Here is a 22872-nt window from a genome sequence, read left to right on the forward strand (position 1 = left end):
GGTTTAGGTGTTTTTCCTCATAACATACTTCAGAAAGTAATGTTGCCTGACTATTCTAAAGTTTAAATTAAATTTTAATGCAAAAATCGAACTGCAGAAGTGGACATAAAAAAACCCACACGAGGTGAAACCACAGTTGCCATTGCTCTTACAAACAGATCAGCATGGGGTTGCAGAAGACAGCTTACAGCAAAGGAAGTTCCGTGTGCAGGGATCTTTACTCCGGGCTGCTTCTCATTTCCGTGCTAAGGAAGAAGGACACTGCTTTGTCTGGATTCCTCTGTTGCTCCTTTAAGACTGGATCCCATTCTGTGGTCACCCCTCAGCATGTGTCTTCACTCCTGCCTCTACCACCTAGAGAAGGATTTTCTGAGAAGGTACAAGAGTGCACCCATTTACACATAAGAAACCACCTTTCAAAAGCCACATTCCTTCCGAGGCAGTAGCAGCAGCTTTGCCCTGCTCTGCTGCAATCTGTCTCAGTACTGACAGAGAGGGTCACAGCCACCTCCTGACAGGAGTAACAGGCTGTATAGCATCACTGCATTTGTATAGGGTGGCCTGAGGCATTACAGCTCAGTAGTGCACGAAGTACCTTCTAAAGGACTTGGATTTGCTTTAAGGTTAAAGGGCAGATCTGCTCTTACATACAATCACAAGATGGTTCATAGCATTATTATCTATTAGCAAACTGACTATGTGTGTATATTTTGTTTCTTGATGAAGGCTGTTTGGTTTCCTTAACACTAATAAAAATTGATAAATGGGTAAAGCTTCTGTGCTCTTATTTTCAACTGTGTGGTCCAAAAGACTTGTAGGACATGCAAACATACATAAAATAGCATTGAAAATTTAGTATGTCAAATCCAAATCTTCCTTATTCTTTTACATGGTCTTGCATGGCCTTGCAAGATGCTAATGTTCAACCTCTGGAATTTATAATGACAGAAAAACAAAATTTAGCTTTGGACAAGTTTCTTAATCCTATACAGACCAATATTATTACATACACAGTGCTTAGCTGCTCAGTATTACAAAATGCTTTCACAAAAATAAAAACCAAAACCCATTTCTGCCTTTTACAGTGAATTAGCACAGCAACTTCTGTGTAAAAGGAGGATTCACATTTTTCTATGTCACTCATGTTCACTGGCACAATTTGGGATCAATTCAATGCCTTTTACTTGAAGCTCTTACCCCTAGAGTAGGCTTAATTCCAACTTGGGCACCTCAGTGCCTGCAGCACTTACAGAGCCTACAGTACTCCCATCTCCATCATTAAGGGGCTACAGCTTCAGCTCATCTATGAGAGCTTGAGGTCATACTGCAGTTAGTTAACCCATCTTTCAGCAGATTCATCCCCAGAGATGCTTCCCAAGCAGCATTACCCAGTGTAGCTTCAGCTGCTGATCAGTAGGACCCTCTGGGATGAACTGCTCTCCAAGTGGCTACTCCAGCTTCCTGGGGCCCATGTCTCTAATGTAAATGAAGTTAAAGGGGTGGCTCCAGCCCTGGTTAACAGCTTTTGACTTCTCCACTCACAGCTACAAACCTTCTGTGCCTGTGATGCAAGGAGGCCAGCAGGCTGGAGAACCCTCAGATAATGAAAACTCAAATGCCTTTTGCTAGTGGTTCAGCCTGCAGTTTCCAGCCTGTGCAGCTGAGAACAAGGGCTGACAGCTCCTACTCTCACCATACCTGCAGCTCCTATTCACCTCCAAGACTAGGGAGGCATCACATCACTACAGAAAGCACACAGGAGGGGGCAGAGTGCTGCAGCAAACACTGGAGTTTTTCAAGGAAGTGCAGCTTTCCCAGAATTCATTCAACAGGCAAGCCAGCTTTATTGTTTTTCAACTGTATAAATGGATAATTTGGGTCTTCTATAAATTCCATTAATAGGAAATTCTTTACATTATTAACATAATAAATAACATTTACTCAGCTGTGCAAGTCAGAGTGCAGTATTAACTGCACCACTACCAAAGTCAAAGCACACATTTCAAGTTAAAAGCAAGATGCCAGGACTGAATGGCATGATTGAGGCACTTGCAATTTAAAATACTTGCAGTTTATCTCACTCCTTTACCACCCAAAGCTGTGGATGAGGAGATGGGATGTTATCCCCTATCCTATAGTTTTTTCATAAAGTAGGATAGTTTTCTGAGGAGAGCTCCACAGGACATCTTTTAAAGGATGTACCTCTTCTCCCTTAAACACTCTCAGTAACTGCAGCACACGGAACAGACCTGACACAAGCCCTGCAGAGTTAGGGTCACAGCACTGTCCTCAGCAGGACACATCTTGAGCTCCACAACAGTGTGAAATCTCACTGGCTTTTCACACACACACACACACACACACACACACACACACACACACACACCCCAAGCCACATAGTGTGCAGTGCTTGGTCTGCTGGAGGAAAAGGGAGGGACTGCTGGAACCATAATGAAATGAACTGGTTGAGAGCTCTGGTTACACACTCAGTGGATGGGTACCCTGAAAATGGAATGTGTTTTCAACTAGACCACAATATATACAATCAAACCCAGGGGTGGAGAATTAAGGGCCCATATTCCAAAAGTGCACTTAGCATACAGTAGTCTCTTTCACATAGCAAGAAAGGCTTTATATCCAGATCATGAGGAATTTTGACCAGGATGGTGTCTAGAACATGGCCTGCAGAACAGTCAGTAGTCCCAGCTGATATCATCTTTCTGTAGTGAAGTCTGTATGGTCTGCATGTCTCTCAACAACTGAAGATTCTTCCGACTCTTCTCTCCAGGTTTCACTTTGATGGGCCCAGCGTTCTTCCCTTTTGTGGTTACTGTAGTTGTTACCTTAACCTCACTTACAGGGAACCTGCTGTCTTTTATCAGTTTACCAGAAGTCTTTTTGGACTTGCATTCTCTCTTAAGTCTCTCTAGCTGAAAGAGAAGACCAAAGAAAGCATTAGGCAGTGACCTTGTTTCAGTTCTTCAGACAGCTGAAATATCCCACCACTCATCACACCCAACTAAGCCAATGGATGCTCCTGAGTCACCCTGAATAATACTTTGTTTTCCTTCCACACCATTGCTATTTTAGCATCTTTAGAACTGTGCTCAGCTTATAGTCTGAACTACTACATTCTCTTTAAGAACTTCAGAAGTTTATTATGGGGAAATATCTTCATCATGAATGAAAAGTTAACATATGACAAAAAGGGGACTTTTCACTGTTAATAGCCCATGATTAAAAAAAAAAATCCCACACAATTTTTTTTTCTACATACATACTAATGATTTAACAGCTGGACACTGACAGAGCAATTTATTTTTGCTATTTTAAAGAACAGCAAAACTCTTCTGAGGCAAGGAGCTGGTATCCACACACAGCACCACAAATCAAGGACTGAGCTGGAATAAGCTGCAGTGAAGAATCAGACAGTCTAAGGTGCAGACACACCCATACTCTCAAACTGCAAAATGGCCAAATTCCACACTCCCCTTCACTCCTCCTGGTTGGTAGAGTGCAGCAATTTCCCTAAACAGTGACTTCTAAAGCTTCTGTCAACAGCTACTCAGCAGCATCAGTATGTGCAGAATTATTTCTACTGGGAAGTACTACACATCTGTTTCTCTGCAATGGTTCCTCTGAAGATCCTAAGAGATCAAAGGTGAGTAATGTTTCTGTTTGAAAACATTTCACGTGTTTATTCTGGATGTCAGCAGAAGTGCTCTCAGTACATATTTTGTGTATAAAACCCAGTAGAGTTTATAGCTTTGAATGAACAGGCTACACTATCCAAAACGTTTTAAACGTTGTTTTAAACTGAAACAGGACTGTATAAAATGCAAATCAAAACATAAATAGGTTGTTTACTTCTCATTTACTACTCATTTATTCACATTCTTAACTCTTGAAGCCCCATGAAATGTAGGCATCTCCCAAAGTACAGTTTAGGTTACTGTAAGTTCAATGTGAAGACCAGCATTTCACAAGGGCTTTCCCCCACTACCTGTGCAGCTGGCACACTAGGGACTTCATGCAAAGCAGTTGCTCTGGTTCAGGACAGCTGCTTAACACATGCCAAGAGGGGGTGTGACTGATCAGAACAAAGTTCTCTTGACACACCAGCTATCTGACCAAAAATACCTCCCAGTGAGACCACCAGGGGCTCAGGAAACAGAATGACACCTTTCAGTTTGTGTACTGCTCAGCCACCTGATGCTGTGTTTACAGAATTCAGCAGCTGTGGGATTTGCTATCACACAGTGAGCAAATTCTTCCCCATTTTGTGGACAAGAGTATTGTAAAATACAACTCAAGAACAGATGTGAAAGCTTTGCCCAGGACAGGATGAAGAGTGAATAAACATACTGTGACACAATGCTGGAGGTATGAACAACTACTTTGGGATATCAAATCTAAAGCTAGGCACTACTGCTCTACAGTGGTTACTTCTTTAATCAATTATTGTTAGATTAGGCTGCAACATAAAAATCTCTTAAGATCACAACTCCACAGAAGCATGAATGCAGTCAAAAGTAACTCACCTGCAACCGATGCCTCTGGACTTTGCTGATCTGATCTGCCTTGGCTTCCATCTTCCCTACCAATTCCTCAAGTTCCCTCTCCAGATCTTCCCTCAGTGCAAGGGTTGGGGCTTCCTGGACAAGCTTTGACAGCTGCTGGTGATCACTAGCATGGAATTCAGACAGAACAAAACTTCCATCAGGGTCCCTTAGCTTCAAGTGCTTGTACACTCAGTTCAGAATTAACACTTCTAGGAAGCCATAGCATCAGCAGCCAGACATGTTCAACATCCCATAACAAACCAGTAAGCAGGTTTGCTGGTTAGCAGCATTAATACTGTAGCACATCCTGGTAGCACCCTCCTGCAGTCCTAAGTCTCAATAAGGCAGGTAGCTTCACACATTCAAAACAACCAGATACTCCTTGAGAGCATCAGCACTCATTCAACTACTATGTTGTACATCTGCAGCTGTGCAGTAGGATAATTCCTGTTCTGTTAACCAGGACAAGCAAAATTACTAGTAAAGCTGTCCCTTATTGGAGAATTTGTCCACTGCTATCAGTAGCTGTTTACCACACTTCTTCCTGACTCCTCATAAATTTGATACTGCTGCATACTGATACTGAAAAACAGGTATACAGTCCAGATTGTCATTGGTAATTTTAACTGCAAAAAATAAGCAGCAGACTTTGCAGCAAGTGGAACAGACAGATTACATGCCAGAGACTTCCCTAAAACTTCCTAGGAAAAACCTTCCAACTTTAAAGTAAAGGGCAAAACTGTAAAATATCTACATTCATAAACTGCAATATAAAATACTACAAACTCACAAACTCATCTGCCCAAATTCATCCTGTAAAGTCAGCAGCACTTCCGAGAGCTCTTCCTGGGATGAAGAAGATTCCTTTGGCAGAGATGACTTTCTGCTTTTGCTGGCAGGATGGCCTGTACTGATGGGTTTTGCTAGTGGAGTATCATTTACCACACGACTGTTACACAAAGCTTTAGTGTGCTGCTTCATCAGGTGTAAGACATGCTGCACATTGGCACCAACAGAATGACTGGGACTGGTAGACTGGGAGGAAAAGAGAGGCTTGAATCAAACCGAAAATAACAGAGAACATTCAAAAACAGTAACATGTTTCATTTGCTGCCAAGAATGTATTTTTTGTTTGAACTAATATGGACTAACAAGAATAGCTTGACTAGAAGTATAGACAGGATCTGTTTTTTGGAAATGCCACTTCAGCAAATCACTGATACTCAGCAGGCTTTTTGAAGACAAACTGGAAGAAAAGTCAAATGAAATGATCTGACCACTGGGTGTCAGGAGTGCACCAAGGCAAAGCCTCTTAAAGAACTGCAGCTACTGACCATTAACCTTTGGGATTAATTAGCTCACCTTCCCAGCTACAAAGGGAACATCACCCAGACACAGTCTGTAATGGGGCTGCACAGTAAGATGGCTTGAACGAGAGCATTTCTGGAAGAAAAGAAGAGAGAAATGCTTGTCAAAGATTACACTACAGCAAACCCATTTTCCCTTTGCTTTTGTAATAGAACAGGCAACCTACCTTCCTGACTGCATGCACGCACCCTTATTTTACTCCTCAGTAATTGCCCTTCTCTTCCCCCATGTTACCTTCTCTGGCTGCTTAGTTTTCTTCCTGGGTTTTCTTGCTTTTGGAGAAAGCAATGGTGATGCTGCTTGAATCAGTAGTCTGTTGGTTTCCAGGCCCAACTGAAGCTTCAATTAATGGAATAAAAGGCATTACTGGAATTATATTAATAGATGATAAGAGACAGAGTGAGAAGCTAAGAACTGCTTAGAAGCTGAGAATTGCAAAACTGCCTTTAAAATACAGGTCCTCTGAAAGCAAGGGCCACAACTTTCAAGGATGCTTTAAAGATGCCTTCTGCAGTCCAAGGCCAATTTAAACACTAAATAAGAACACTTCCTCTGGTAGCACAGCTCCATCATAATCCTTCTAAGCTAGAGAATCAGTCTTCCTGCAAGTGCTGAAACATCAGCTGTGCTTCAGACTTCACAAAATATCAGGGAAGTCAAGCTGCTCAACTCTGCACAATTGATCCTGTGGCACAGTTAACAGACAACTGTTTCTTCTGTTCTATTAAATTTGACAGTAAGAAAAACACAACCCCAAACTATTGGAATTGTTCACCTTAAGATTCTCACTGTTAACAGCAAGCACTATACAGCTTTGCTGTTCCTTCAAAGAGGAAGCCATAGTGTGGCTTTAGAAATCATCTCCACTAAAAGCATTCAGAAGGCAATTATAGATGATTAATTAGAGACTTAATTAATTAACTAATTTGCCCTGCCCCAGCCTCCTGGCAAGGGTTATTGCTAGAGAGCAATTATGTTACAGCATACTTCAACATACAATTAACACAACACTTCAAGGTTCGGAGAAAACCAGTTCCTTCTGGGCTTTAACCAATAGTATATCACCTCTTTTCTTTTGCCTTCTTCTACAATATTTTCTAGTCAGTTATGAACAAGTGAGCATTTATTGACCATCATATATTTAAAGCAGAGATTATCACACAACCTCAACTATGAATTAGTCTGAAATTCTACTCCTCTTTTCCAGCTAGCTTCTTTTACTGAAGAAATAGAGCTTCAGCACACAGGTGCTGTTGAAAAAAGTTTTCTAAAAAGCTCAGAAAACTTCAGAACATTTGGCATCTCAGGAAAAAAAAAAAAAAAAAGACTAAAAGGTTTATTCTGTACATAGGAGGCACTTTCAGCAAGCTGGCTGAAAAGCTGGTGGAAAGGAAGAGCTAATTACAGTGCATGCCAACAAAAAAGAAATTTCCTGGTGGTTACCTCAGCTGCTTTTTCCTGAACAAGCTTCCTCGCGTGTTCCTCCTCCTGAAGCTTCTGTTCCAGCTCTTTCATTTTTTTCTGGTCAAAGGTGAACAAAAATAACAGAATTACTAATGAAACATTTTTTCCCCCAACAAAGCTACCAGCTTAAGCAAAAGTACCCGAGTTCAACAAGTACTTCAAGCTGAGTGAATATTTCAGCATGAGAACGACTGGTGATGTTTTTCCTGTATAGGTATAAATACAGCAGTCAAGTGTCTATGCTTAAAACTGATTTGCCCTTTTTTATACTTCCACCACTGGTATATCTGAATTTAAGTTGTAGCCTACAAGAAGAACAATATACAAGGCTATCTTTCTCTTCAGTTGGAAAAAATCCCTAGAAAGTAGGTTGTGTCATGTACAAAAATCCTAAAATATTTTATACTGTAATAGGTCTAGCAAAGGTGTATCATAAACCATTATAGGTTGAGTGGAGACTTGCTTTCTTCAGACTATTAACAGTATTTTTGCTGGTATCTGTAGAATGGAAGAACTTCTAAATATCTAGCCATTTTCCTAATAAAGAAGGAAAATTTATATGATGACTCTCAGATACCTTTAAGCAAAACTGAGATCATTTCATCTTTTTATGGTAAAAAAATGGTAACAACTCTTTTGAAAGTCCTTTTCAAAGAAGAGATAAGGCACACTTTTCTGTGTAACCCCTCCAGCAAGATGAAAACCTTGTTAAGCAGGATAAATTAACTTAAAGTTCCAAAGTTATGATAACTTTCTGATTTTATACAGCAGAGTGAAAAAAATGATACAAAGCTCTGGGACACAAAACAACTTCCCTTCTCTTCCACCAGAGATTATTCCAAGCCAATAATCAAACTTCAGGCAGAAAAGCTGGCAATTCAAAGTAACAGCTGTATTTACACATTTCTGTTTGTTTATAAACCCACTACATTGAGGTAGTAAATATTTCAATTCTCCTTTCCTTAAGCATTAACTGCAATATTAATGTAACCAGCTGGTATGCAAAGGTGTTAAATGGCAAACCCATTTTGGTTTGTGCCTTGATGAAAAAGGCACTATTATAAAAGAACCAACTTTTTCTCTTGAATAAAAGAACCCTTTTGACCTTTTTTTTTCTTCATTCAAATAAAAAACATTCCATATAACTTAAAATCATCTTCTGCCCTGTATAGTATGTGGCCCAATTCTTGGTTTCCAGGATGGCCAGTCTCAAAGATCTTTGTTGACCCTGTTAAGTATGACAGAATTCTAAAAATTCAAATACTGAAGCAAAGCTTCAGTTTGAACTGAAGACTGACACGAGGCCAGGCCAATGCTTTTACACTGAAATTAATGAGTATTCATTCACTCAGCCAGCTGCTTAGCTGCAGTGTGCAGCTCAGGCTACACAAGAGTGCACCTTACTGTGTCATCAGTGGTAGATCCTATTAGAAATTACCTATACAAGTTATATTACCAAAATAATTCTTTTCTTGCTTATAGAAGAAAGTATTACATGGATTACTGGTCTGCTACTGAGATGGAGAGGCCAGAGGGCCAGTGAACAGACACTCTGCAGCCATGCAGATGTAATGTAGCATGGCACAGAAAGCATGCTGCAGGTCAGCACTGGGCTGCCTGAACATCTGCTCAGTCACCAGCAGCTGCTACAAAAAAAAAAAATCAATGAAAAAAATAGAAAATTTTTTTTCCAGTGTCTATTTTTGCCTGTTTTCTGAGGGAAATGAAGTTTCATGCAATCACCTAAATCACAGAATGGATTGGGTTTTAAGAGGCATTTAAGGGTCACATACTCCAACCCCCCTTCAGTGAGCAAGGACATCTTTAACTAGAGCAGGCTGTTCAGAGCCCTGGGCCCAGACTGACCCTGAACACTCCCAGGGATGGGGCATCTGCCAGCCCTCTCAGCAGCCTGTGCCAGTGCCTCACTACTCACAGCATAAAATATTTCTTATAACTAGTCTGAATCTACTTTCTTTTAGTTTAAAACCGTATCACCTTATCTGATTGCTAAAGGTCCTGCTAAGCCTGTCCCCATCCTTCCCATAAGCCTTCTTTAAGTGCTGAAAAGCTACAAATGGGGTCTCCCTGGAGCCTTCTCCTCTTTAGGTGGAACAACCCCAACTCTCTCAGCCTGTCTTCATAGGAGAGGTGCTCCAGCACTATGATCATTCTTATGGTCCTCTTCTGGACTTGATCCAACAGCTCCATGTCTGTCTTGTGCTGAGGACACAGGACTCCAGGTGGGGTATCATGACAGCAGAGCAGAGGTGCAGAATCACCTTTCTGAACCTGCTGGCCATGCTTCTTTTGATGCAGCCCAGGATACAGTCAGCTTCCTGGGATGTGAGTTTTCATTCACCAGTATCCCCACGTCCGTTCTCAATCCCTTCATCCCCCAGCCTGTACTGATACCAGGGTTGCCCTTACTCAACTACAGGACCTTACACTGGGCCTTGCTGAACTTTATGAACTTCACATGGGCTCATTTCTCGAGCTCTGTCCAGGTGCCTCTGGATGGCATCTCATCCCTTAAAAAACTTTGACCAAAGAAGAAAGAAAGGTATGAGACCTCAAAGATGCAGAAGACATAAATTTCATAAAAATTGTCTGCTGGGATAACCACCCAAATCAGTTCCACCAGAGAGGAACAGTGCAAAGGCAGCTTTTATCTGTGTTTTACTACCTTGCAAATTAGCACTTGCTTGACAGCTGAGCAGTCACCATATATACCCCATGGAACAGGGCAGGTGTTGCTTCTCACCACCTGGCAATTAGAGGAGAAAGGAAAAAACTAGAGGTGCAGGTAGCAACAGCCACAATAGGATGTGAGGATTAATTCCTTCTGCTGCTCACAGAATGGTGGGGGTTTATTAAGTTTCACTGTTATAATTATAATCAAAACATGTCATCTACACATACATTCAAATCCTGGCCATACGGCAAAATGCAAGCCCAGAACCTAACCTACACTTCTCAGGTACAACCCTATCCCCTAACTCCATCCTTAGACACAGACAACTCCTGCTCTTGACAGCAGCAAAGAGGCAGGATGTGGACTGGACTTCAGAAGCCAACAACAGAGGATGGTACACAGAAAGAGTATGGACCAACACAGTTATGTTGGAACTTTTAAAGCTATTGAATCAAAAGGAATCCTGAAGTGACAGACTGCTTCAAACTCACTCACTGGCAGCAGCCAGTGCTAGAGAGTTAGCAATGCCAGGCTCCAGCATTGTGCACACAAACTAACCAGTAGGAATTGTGTTTCTTAAGGAGGAAGAGAAGTGGTTAAAAGAAAAACCAAACATATCAAACCCATCAAATCTGGATCCTAAGAGATTAAAACTGCTAGCATTCAGTAGAATGCTGAGAGCTTAGGAATGCCCAAGTCCTGTAGCCTATGCACCAACTGACCACAACAAAGGAACCACCAGATGCTGGTAAGGCTACACAAAGCATAGTGACCAAAAGCTTACCTGGCCATGTAGACTTCCAGGAACAACTGCAAGTTTTTTCAATATTTCAGCTTTAAAAGATGTTCAGCTTTAAAAGTTGCTGCTTTTCTCTACAGCATAAAGACTGGTTGAGTTCCAGTTGTGACATACAGCTATGAAATAGCTAAACAATATAAATCTGATATAGTATCTAGTACAAATGACAAACCTCTGCTATGGACTGCATCATGGTGAGTCTGCTGTACTCTTTTTCCAGCATATCCAACTTTTCCAACTTAGACTGAACATGTGAATGATCAAGAAGCCGATTTCTTTCCAATGAACCCTTGAAAGAAGATGCAAAAAGCAAAACAATTATAAGCACAATAAAACAAGACCATCTCTAGCAAGCCTTGCCTCTGCAGCACAAAGACGACCCATAAACAGTTCAAGAGAGCTACCACTTCCTCTGCCATTTTAGATGGTGCTGTGATCAGGAAGCAACTGCACCACTGCTCCACCAGTGTTGGGGAGATTCAGATGAGAGAGAATTCTGCAGCTGTGCCTCCAAACCTTTTTCTATGGGGTTCTATGATTCTATTCTAAATTCTATGATTCTATGGTTCTACAATTCCAAACCCTATGTGGTTGAAACTCCTCATTAGCTAGCTAGGAGCTACCTGTCTTCACTTTTTTTCTTCAGTAAATATTTAGTAGACTGGAAGAGTGCAGCCACAGAGACCAAAGAGGTCCAAGCAATTCATGCTCCTTTAGAACAAAATGCAAGCTCTTTTGAGTTAAAATGCAAATCTCACATTCACAAAGAGTGGGAAACAGAAATTTACCTATTATTTCTACAGAATCAGTACTTCATCCCCAGCTTAGGAAAAGCAGTATTAAGTAAAGAAAATGCCCAAGATCTGAAGGGCCTAAAGACAAAAAGGAAGGTTATTTTGCAGTGGCATATGGTACTCCACACAGTGGGATAAGGATGTACTACTGCAATAAGACAGTAACACAGAAGCAAACAATTCTTCTTAATATCAGAACTTATACCATTGTCTTAGCAGATGCACAGAGACAAGATATCAGGGTCCTGATAAGACTGGAAAATCTAGGTAGGGAAATTATCTGCACCTAAGTATGTAACAGCCAGCTGAGACAGACATCCATACCTGAAGTTACTAAAACTACAGTACCTATAAAAAAAAATCAGGACATAGTTTTATAATTTAACCCTGAGATAATCTTGAGAGCACACCTGTTTCTCCAGGAGATGTGACTTCTCACTTTCAGCATGCTGGATCATTTTTCTCATGTAGTCCAGCTGTTTCTCTAAAAGGCTGCATCGAGACTCAGCAGCTGCCAGCTGAGAAGCCAGTTCTGAAGATAACACAAGGCAGAAAAGTGAAATCATTCTCTGCTTGTTCCAGAGATCTTTTTTTAATATTTTTGGGACAGTTCCAAAACAAACACGAAAAGGATCATCTAAAGAAAGCCATTGATTAAACATACATGATGAACACACACTAATCTCTAAAATAATGCTTTTAAAATGCTTTTAAAAAAAATGCTTTTAAAATTATTTCTTCCTAATTCCACGTGTCACTGCAAAGTAACAGATGCTGAACAACACAAATTAAAATCATTTTATGCACTGATAGAACTCCACTTTCATCCACATCATTGTTCTGTAATATCTACATGAAGTTTGCAAACAACCTTGATTTTTCTTTGACACTTCAGTCTTGTCATGCTCTTTGTGCTGCATTTGTTCACTAAGTACTTTTTTATAGTCTGCTGTTTCTCTGCTGAGGTGTTTTACATTCTCCTCTGCCTGAAGCCGTTCCAACTCCAGTTGATGAATTTTTTCCTGCAGATTCTTCAGAGCAGAAAATATTGCTGTAATTGAACAAGAAAGCTTTGTTAGATACTACTGAATCACCAGCTCAAGAAAACATTGAAGTTGAAATGTTTTTATAAAAGCTTGTTAAGGAAGAAAGAGTGTTCCTTACCAGCACCCAAGACTGTCCAGGAAAGAAAACCCACTTCCCTTTAAACCATTACTGAATCTAAAACTAGTCTCAAAAGAACAGATGCCTTGGTGCCCACCTTCATCTGAAACATTTGTGAAAGATGTATCCATTTCCCAGAACAAGGCATGTAAATATCCTGTAGATTAAGTACAAACAGTGCATCTTCTGACTCTCTGTCAAAAGGAAATTAAAGATCTATCTAACTATCACAACTAGATAGTTAAAACAGTGGCAGCTGTCTATATTTATTCCTCTACAAGTGCATGATAGCACAATAAATATATAAACATAACCTTTCTATGACTGGCCACAGAGCAGAATAAAGGTTAGCTATTTGACAGGCTATAAAAACATTTGTTTCTCCAAGTAGCAGCTCTTTCTTAAATTTTCTGGTTTTGCACTTGTGTTCCCCTCCTCCCCTTTACCCTGAGACATGCATCTCCTTTGAGCTGGAAAACTTTCCCTCCTGTTCCATCCCTGGCTTCAACAATTACCCAACAAAACCTGTATATATTCATTACCACAAAAAGAGAAGTAGTTCAACTACAACTTGCATCACCTTGCAATTAGACCATCTGCTGGTAATCTGATGTGTTAATCCTCTTAGGTATTGTCTAATTTTGCAAGGGAACCATAACAACAGGCCCTTTTCCCTATAGAATCCTGTTACAGTAAAACACAGGAACATCTGTAGAGACAGCTCACACAGCAGTCTAATCTGTAAGGTAACATTAACCCCTCTCCTTTGTGCTTAAACCCACTCCAGAGAAAGAATGCACCACCTTTATTACTGAATGTACAAGCACAGAAATGTTGGGACTGCATGTTTCTTTGAGCACCAAATCACACACACATTAAAAAAAGAAACCAATAGAAAATTAATTAATTAATTATCCAAATGGGACTTCCAGAGTAAAATCTTATCAAATCTTGAAATTGGGAATTGCAGATTAGAGTACCACATCAACAAAAACTACCTGCTTAAGCTAAGTGTTAAGTAAATAAGAAGTAGATGTCAGCAGTCATGGCTAGGGAGAAGTTACAGATAGCCTGGCCCTGTTTGCAGGATCAGAGCCACCAATTGTACCCTTATGTTCAGGATTCAGCTGAAATGAGTGTAGTTAAAAAGTGTGTTTACAGTTTTGTTACTGTTATCCTTAGAGCTAAACTGAAATCTTTGTATACTCACAACAAGGTCTGAGAATATACAGGCAAGAAGCAAAACAGAAAACAATTGAAGATGAAACCCAGTGCAAGGATAAGTATCATTCAATCATCCTTATTAGAGTATTAAGCCCAACTGTGTGTGCTGAGACTCACACACACACACACACACACACACAAATTCAAACCAAAATAAGAATTTACTATTCTCAATGGCAGGACTTTTCAACATCATTGTTTTAATGAGTGTAAGAGGAATTGTAAGGACCCCCAAGAACGATCAAATTTACTTTCCAAACTGAAGTTAATTCCCATATCCATAATCTAGCTAAAATACACAGTCCAGAATATTTTTTACTTTTTAAAACCTATGCAAAAAGTGTAAGATATTGGATCATATGTCTATTCAACTTAACTTTCAGTATGTATTCATATTTCAACATTTCTTTACATTAAGACATTTCAAAATTTAAAACCAGGAATATGATTTATCAGATTGTCTCCTTCCATCCCTACTTATTTCAGAGTTGGCAGATTTACTGCTTGAAAGAAGTTGCCATCTGAAAATCTGGAAGTTAAAAGTCTGTCCCGTATGCAACACAATTTACAAAAGTACACCTGCATCAGTAGTTCATACGGAAGCTCTTTTCTGCACATTCACTCTTATCAGTCACAAAGTTCCTTTAGTTTTGTGTCAACAGCACACCAGGAACTGATGGCATTCAGGATGAGAGCATATGCTGCATTTTAAATAATACTTCAAGAACTTGGATTTCATCTACTAGTTCATTAACACGAGGGGTAAGGGTTTCAATTTGAGAGAGGTAGATTTAGATTAGATATTGGGAAGAAATTCTTGTCTGAGGGTGGTGAGACACTGGCACAGGTTGCCCAGAGGAGCTGTGGCTGCCCCATCCCTGGAGTGTTCAGGGCCTGGAGCAACCTGGTCTGGTGGGAGGTGTCCCTGCCCATCCATGGCAGAGGGGATGGAACAAGATGGCCTTCAAGGTCCCTTCTAACCCAAACCATTCTGTGATTCCAGAATAAGACTAGTAATTCAGGCATTAATTATCTTATTGGAAGAGGGACTTGAGTCTATCATGTTGATTTTTTCATTTAGTTTGGGTAATACTGGGATTCATCCTAAATCCTTCTAATTTTTCTCCCTATAAGGAACAAAAAAAACCCCACACTTTTTTTTTTTTTCATACCCTTAAGCCTCCAAGAAACTTCAGTAATAAAGAGACTATTTTTGCAATGATCCTGACACAAACAGATCACATCAAAGCTTTGGTGCTGCTCTAGCCTCCCAACTCCCCTTGCTGCCTCCAGTACTGACCCCCCAGCAGCTCTGGAGTACATCTCATTGCATGAAAAACTAATTCACTCAAAAACAGCAAATTAATCAAGAATTTTTTTGTTCATGTTGGGTCAGACAAGATTAATCTTTTTTCTGGACATGAATACCAGGACCAGACTGGGAAAGGACTAAGAAAGAGTAGCCTATAAACAATGAAGAATAAATGGGAGTAAAATCTCCTCCCTTTCTGGTGTTGTGATCTCTGTTCAGCACCATGTTGCTTAACACCACACCTTCCCATTGAAATAGCACCAAACTTCTTCCTTTGCTCCAGGACCATTTGGGGACTAAAGTCTCCATAACTCAAACCCAGCTGTGAAGTCAGAAGAAAGACTGAGGAAAAGGAGGACTGGAAAAGGGAAACACGTCAGGATGATTGCATGAAGTATTTGGCCAATTTTACATCTCTCTGCTACTGAAGAGGAACTTTCTTCAGCTGTAAGATGACCTTTGCCATTAAGTATTCACCAGAAGAAGTGGAAAGGACCTACAAAACAGGTGACTGCACATCATTGGGAAGTGATAAAAGAACAAAAAGACTGCATCTTCTGTAGAAGTGGACAAAGCATTTCACCATGATTTGGAAAAAGTTAAGAGAACAACTTTGCTGAACTATTACCTCTGCTGTTGCTTTCAGGATATGGAATCACTGGTTTCCACGGAGAGCGCACCAAATCTGAATTAATAAATGGCTTGTGCTTTGGGTATTCTATAAATGAAGTTGCAGAGAGTCCATCTGTGGCTGAGGCAGAGTTATGAGTTTTGTGTAGATCATCCTGAAAACAAAACAAAACCATTATTCAGCACATTTGTTTCTCTGTCACAATAAATAGACTCCAATTAGATGTTGTGGAGAAGTACTGCTGCAGGAGACTGTAATACCTCAAAAGCTCTATTTCCTTCCTTACAGCCTTAAGCTGTGTCATTTTTACACCCAATTGCACTTCACTAAAAACACTACCACAAAGAAAATATCTTTCTCATGCTAGTTTCCGATTTCCACTCTTGTTTTCTGCTTACTTACACAGTTTCTTGCTTATTATAAGAAAGTAACACACTGGTCAGTCAGCAAACAGCCACCTTATCAACTACTGATTATACTTATGCACACAAGAAGCTGTACTAAGGTGGTCAAACCTGATAAAGCACACCCAGGACCCCAGTTCTACCTTCACACATCTCACATAATAGCTCACTGACTGCAGATGGGGCAGGGACCAGGCTCTCCCCTCACCTCAGCCTCCCAGCTGCAGTCCCAGCCCGTTTTCCACTGGCTTCAACTCATCCTTCCTGTCTTTCCATGACAAGGCTGCACCTCCCCAGAAGGCACATCTAGATGACTTTATGCTACACCTGATCAGCAGTATCAGCACAAGAAAAGCAGCTGCAGATCATGGCCAGGAAGGTACCTCTGCCTGTGAGCAGCAACGTGCTCTCAGATCAGTTTGAGACTGCCCTCAAAAACATGGGTAGAAACACCACAGAATCCCACCAGGCTACATCCACTTTCCAGACATTGCTGTGTTTTGACATGCTTTGCTGTTGGATACCTTAAACCATGTGCTTTCTAACAAGATTCTTCTAAGCAAAAGAGCCAGGGCACTTGCATGCTGTGTTTAGGATTTTGACTCAAAACTGGCTGATTTGTGTATATGAATTAGATAAAAGATGAATGCTAATTTTAACATGCAAGAGTGACTGCTCTCAACTGTACCAACGACTAAACATTTCAGTAACAGAATCTGAAGGTAGCCTAAGAAAGAAGAGAGTTGCAGGCAAATGCAATGCTCCCAACAGCTTTCCACAGAGCACTCATTTCACTAATTCTAGAACCGAATCTGATCATGACAGGGCTTTTTCAAGCTTTTTCAAATACCAACTATTGGGAGCATTATGAAAATACAGAAAGTATTTGTGTAAGTATCTCACAGCAATTATATGACAGCCTAAAATGCATCGTGAGGAATAAAAAAAAAATACAGGGGGAAAAAATTAAGGAAATTCATGGTTTAAAATCTATACACAGCTAATTTCCTCTTGGAACAAAGTACTTCATTATTCAAGGTTTCTCAGCATAGTTTTATGAATGTTTTGCAGTTTTTGTTTATAACATTTTTCTACAAAACCAAAGTGCTTTTCTTCGAATAACTATTTCCACAAGAATTTTTACTAGCACAGAAAGCCAGGAAGAATACTAATCCCTAATTAAGAATAAATTAACAAATATTTTGTATGTCTGTGCATGTGGCTCCTCAGCCACACTAGTCTAACTTTGCAGAATGAATAACTTTAAACCTAATTAAAGCCTGTTTGGTGCTGAGATTGAGACTTAAACCTCTCTCCTGCAGAAATACCAGCAGTGTAACAAAGGATGCTCAACTGCTGAACACAGAATAATCATAGAAAGGCTTAGGTTGGGAGGGACCTTAAAGATCACCCATTTCCATCCCTCCTGCATGGGTAGGGACACCTCCCACTAGACCAGGTTGCTCCAAGCCCCATCCAACCTGGCACTGAACACCTCCAGGGAGGGGACACCCCACAAATTCCCTGGGCAACCTGTGCCAGTGGCTCAGCATCCTCACAGGAAATGTTTTTTTTTTTTCTGATACCTAATCTAAATCTACTCAAAACCATTCACCCTTTGTCCTAGCAGTACATGCAACTGTAAGAAGTGCCACCCCAGCCTTCCTGTAGGCCTCCTCCAGGTCCTTGAGTCTTCTCTCCAGGCTGAACAACCCCAACTCTCTGTCTGTCTTCACAGAGGTGCTCCAGCCCCCTCATATTTGTGGCTGTCCTAAGGATTTGCTCCAACAGCTCCACCTCCTTCCTGTGTTGGAGCCTCCAGAACTGGAGCCAGCACATCAGGTGGGGTCTCATGAGAGTGGATCAGAGATGATGAATCACCTGCCATGACCTGCTGGCCATGCTTTTGATTCATCCCAGGACACAGTTGGCTTTCTGGGCTGCAAGCACACATTGACAGCTCAGGTTGAGCTCCTCATCAACCAACCCCCTCAAGCCTTTATCCTCAGGGATAATAATGAGTAAGATGAACTAATAAAATAAGAAAAGAACCAAGCAATACACAGTATTTTATGCAGCAGGCAATACAGTGGCATCAGCAAGGTAAGCCTCAGCAGCCCAAATATCAGATCCAAATATCACTCTGCTATTTTTATCTCCTATTGATTCAAATTAAAGGTATCCCACAAAACAGTCAAACCAAAAGGGAAATCTGAAATCAAAGTAGGGCTATCAGCATCAGAACTTCCCTTTGCCTTATTTTTAATGTAAAATCTTATCTGTGCATTATCAATAATTACATTTAAGAAAACAAACTACAGGGGTGCTTTTTTTGGTTTTTAGTGGCACAAGTAACACTTCTCTAGCCAGTCAGACTGATTGAAAGAACAAGCAAGCATACTCAGACACTTGAGCACCAAGTTACACAAAGTGAAACAGATACACAAACAGCTTTCAAACAGTTGCACGCCCTTTAAATTTCACTTGGATGCTGGGTACAGGCACTCATTTGAATAGTGAAAGTCAGTAGAGATATCTGCTTGAAATAAATACTGAAAAATTGTGCCAAGATATTATCTTTTATATAAGCAATTATTCTTTGCTTCTGTCTCAATCATCACTTGCTACCAGGCATACTACCCTTGTATTTTTAAAATCTTTTTGTCTCAAAACAGCAACTTCTAAATACAGCTGAGTGAAAAATTGATGAAGTTTATGTACCTGCATCAAGAAATGTCATACCATAAATTTCAGATTCAAAGATCACAGCAATTCCTTATTCTCTTTGCTTTCTCTCAAGTCATTAAAAATTATTCTAGACTGCTTCTCCCCTTGGAAACTGTCATAGGAAGCATCACACTGCAACACTCTGAAACATCCTGAAGCCACAAAAAACCAAACAAAAAACAAAAACAAAAAAAGTACCACAACCTGTTCTGAATTTCAGCTAGGCTGCATCTGCTAACTAAATGTCTCTCCTTCTGGATACTCCCATAGTCTTTCCTTCCTTGAGCCACACTAAAAACCTCATAATCGTGAACAAAGAAGATCAGCAGTCACACAAGCAGCTGAGTGCACCAGCAGTGGCAGCAAGAGGACATCACGTAACCCTGACAAGCCTGAGGACATTACCTTCCAAAATACATCCCTGATGCCCTTGTTGTCACCTGCCTACTCAGGCACACAAAAAGGAACACTGAAAATGCTGAGCAGAGATGGCTTCTTACAGGAGAAGCATAGGGTGACCTCCTAAAGCTCCCAAAGACTAAACACAGCAAGTGGCAAAAAAGGAAAAAAAAACCCAACACGACCTCATATGAGATATTTTAAAAAAGGACTGGCAATTTGGGGCAGAGAGACAATTCTCAGATCAAGCACCTTGTGCAGATGGTAAATATGACCCTCCATAACACTGTTAACTTTTCTGATACAGTAAAGAAATAAGGCACACACTGAAAAACATTGCAGAAGATCATTATTCTCACTGGTATTCCAAATGCTTCAGGAAGGAAAAAAAAAATCCCAGTTTTTTTCTCATTATCATACACAATTTGACTTGATCTGTGGGCAACAAAATAACAATTATTTACAAACAAACTGCAGAACGAAAGAGGCAGAAAAATCAAGAAAGTCTCTCATGTAATAGTTACAGCAGGAAAGCATAAGTGCACCAGGTTAGCACCTTCAGCAACAGCAACTGGGCATTGGGAAAAGGGACTAAGTTAGAGTGGATCTATTGGAAGGTCTTGTATGGATACTCAGAGCAGAACATGGATGCTCAGAGTAGAAAATATAGTAATTTTTTTAAATGCTGTTTGGAAATGCCACACAGTAGTCCTTACACTCAGTTAAAAAAACCCAAACAATCAAAACCAAACAAAACAAACAAAAACCCTCCACCCCCCCTAAGAAACAAAATTCAAACAAACACACAAAGCCCAAAACAAACAAACAAATCCACAAAACCAAAACCTGCTATCAGAAACAAGAAAATTATGTAGGGAACAGGAAAAAACCAGAATAACCAGGTATTGAGTTCACTCAACATAAAAAATCCAAGTAACCAGTTATTAAACTTTCCAAAGAGCCATTTGAGAAGGACAATCTCAGACAGCAGCCTTTCCTTGTCCCTCAGTAACTGCATTAGTGGGAGGGTGGGGAAGGAGGAACAAACAGCCCCTATCACCCAGAAGCCAATGTCAGTGCTGTCTGTGCCTCCCTGATACAGACCACTCCAAACCTAAACAACTGTAGCTAAAAGCTGACATTAAAAAGTTAACTTAGTCGAGCCATTATATCAAATAGGGTGGAAAAAATGTTGGACACAATACATCTGCATTAAGTTTCAGGTGTAGTGTGCCAGGCATACTGAAAGCAACTATTTTCAAAGTTTGGAAAGTTTAAAGTTTATTTTTTTTTCCAACACATACAAAAAGTCTTCACTGGGCAGCTTTTTTCTCCTGAATATTTTTTTTTACTTACTAAGGTAATTAAACAGCCTACATTCATCTAAGATTAAAACCTTCTGACATCATTCTCCATGCACACAAGAAAGAATCCCAGTCAGGAAGGGCACTGGAGTCTCCACATCCCTCTGTCACCACGCTTGCTGGGACAAGGGGTAACTATGGGACCACAATGCAGAGGAGACACAGAGAACACTGAGGTGTGTGCTCAGCGAGCAGCTACCGAGACCCCCAAACCAGGAGCTCTCACAAGACTTATCTTGCACACCGTCATTCGGCATCCTTCCTGCTCTTTGTACTCTTCCAAAGCACTGCATGAGACATGACCGCTTCCAGACTTAACAAAACAAAACCCCCCCAAAAAGCCAAACCCTTGCCTTCGGAGCACCACCAAGAATCAAGCCCAGATGACAGACGCGAAAGGCGATGGGCACTTTCTGTGTGACAGGCAGCGGCCATCCCTCCTTGTCACCTCGTACCAGCAGACAGGGGCTCAGCACCCTCAGAGGACCGAGGACACCCCGGTTCCCTGCTCGCCTGCCCCCCGCTCAGCCGCAGGGCCCGGTCTGTGCCGGGGCTCGGCCCGAGGGCACCTCCCGTGGTGCTAAAGCCAACGGGACCGCGGCTCCCACAGCACCGGGCACCCCGAATCGCACCGGGGAACGAACGCTGGGTCGGCTGCTGCCTTTGCACCGGGGGTTTGGAAACCCTGCACCCCAAATTACGTCCGGAAATAAACCCAATTACAACATTTTATTCCCACTCGCTGGCAAACACGCTCTGCAGCCGCTGGCACGGCAACAGCCAGAGGTCTGGTTCCCTGCCGAGCAGGGAATCGTTCTCTTTCCTCTCGCTTGTATAAGATACGTGCGCACACCAGGCGGGAACATTCACACCTTTATCATTTAAACACCCGGCTGCTCCCGCCACCCCCGCTGCTCCCCTCAGGCCTGGCCAGCCCCGCGCCGCCCGCCCGGTGCCCCCGGGATCCGCCGCGTTCTCGCTCCCCACCCCAGCCCTGGGCGGCCGGTTCGCCGTGCCCGCCTCTCGCTTCCCCGCGGCCCCAGTGCGGCAAGGGGCGGGCGAAGGCCCCGCTCCCCGCCTCCCCCTTCCCACCCGCAGGGACTCCCGGCGCAGAGCCGCAAGCCTGAGGAGGTCCCATAGGCCCTGACCCCCGGGGCGGCCCAGGCGAGCTCCCCCCGAGAAGCGGCCGAGAAGCTTCCCTCAGACGCGGCCACCGAACCCTCACCGAGCGCTGATGCCCGCGCGCTGCCGCCATGTCGGCCGCGGCCCGCGCCGTGCATGTCCCTTTAAGGCGAGAGACCCGTGCGGCGGCAGCGCCTTTCGCGCCGACCCAGTCCTCCTTAACTGACAGCCCGGCTGGCCAATGAAAAGGGAGGAAAGGGGGTAAGCCCCACCCCTAAGCGGCACGCACCTTCGTCACTCTCCATTTGAGTGACACCTCATCTGCCCAATAAAAAAGAAGCGGGGCACTCCTCAGCCAATCGGAAGGGACGAGCCAGCGTAGGCGGGGCCAAACTTGTGTCAGGGAGGAGCGAGCGGCCGCGGGATCCGTGTGCGGCACAGGGCGCCCGTCGCGCACGCGCACAGAGAGGGCGGCGGAAGAGGAAGGGCTTTGTCAAAGCGAGACCCCGCGCTTCAACCAATCGGAGAACGGAAGCTTCCCGGGAAGGCCCAATTAGTGCCGCGGCTTCCAGAGCACCCAATCAATGCCCAGCGCAGGGCAAGACGCCCGCGGCGGCGGGGCCGGTGATTGGACGGCGAGTTTTGAAGGCAGGTTTGGCGCGAGGCGGTGATTGGCTGCCGCCGGAGCCCGAGCCCGGGGCGGAGGGAAGGGACGGGAAGGGCGGGGGGCGCGGGGTGACGCCGATGCCGACACCGACACAAGGGGGACGCGGCCCGGCGGCGCGGGCGCGGTGCGGGGCCTAGGGCGGCGGCGGCGGCGGCGGGCGCGCTCCCCAGGCGCGG

The 22872-nt window shown here is 42.5% G+C and overlaps 2 protein-coding genes across 8 annotated transcripts in view; one reads left to right on the forward strand and one right to left on the reverse strand.

The window, feature by feature from the left end:
* The window catches only part of MTMR2 (myotubularin related protein 2), a 65550-nt gene extending 64823 nt beyond the window's left edge, over window positions 1-727 (forward strand). For 2 of the 7 annotated variants that reach the window (XM_030450978.1, XM_030450964.1), the window contains exon 17: window positions 159-725. In XM_030450978.1, coding sequence (XP_030306838.1) covers window positions 159-446 — 288 coding nt within the window. In that variant the 3' untranslated portion in view covers window positions 447-725. Of the gene's footprint in view, window positions 1-158 lie in introns of all 7 variants that reach the window. The other 5 variants (XM_030450995.1, XM_030451006.1, XM_030450972.1 and 2 more) reach the window with 4 other exon arrangements.
* On the reverse strand, window positions 63-22194 carry CEP57 (centrosomal protein 57). Its single transcript, XM_030451028.1, has 11 exons — window positions 22133-22194; window positions 16011-16167; window positions 12554-12733; window positions 12093-12214; window positions 11061-11177; window positions 7374-7451; window positions 6165-6269; window positions 5925-6005; window positions 5353-5597; window positions 4542-4686; window positions 63-2930 (listed from the first exon to the last, which is right to left on the reverse strand). Exons 1-11 carry the CDS (start codon window positions 22160-22162, stop codon window positions 2694-2696), a joined length of 1497 nt encoding a protein of 498 aa, XP_030306888.1. The 5' UTR covers window positions 22163-22194; the 3' UTR covers window positions 63-2693.
* Window positions 22195-22872: the final 678 nt, after the last annotated feature.

This window comes from Calypte anna, chromosome 1 (genome assembly GCF_003957555.1).
Source record: "Calypte anna isolate BGI_N300 chromosome 1, bCalAnn1_v1.p, whole genome shotgun sequence".
NCBI classification, from domain to species: domain Eukaryota; kingdom Metazoa; phylum Chordata; class Aves; order Apodiformes; family Trochilidae; genus Calypte; species Calypte anna.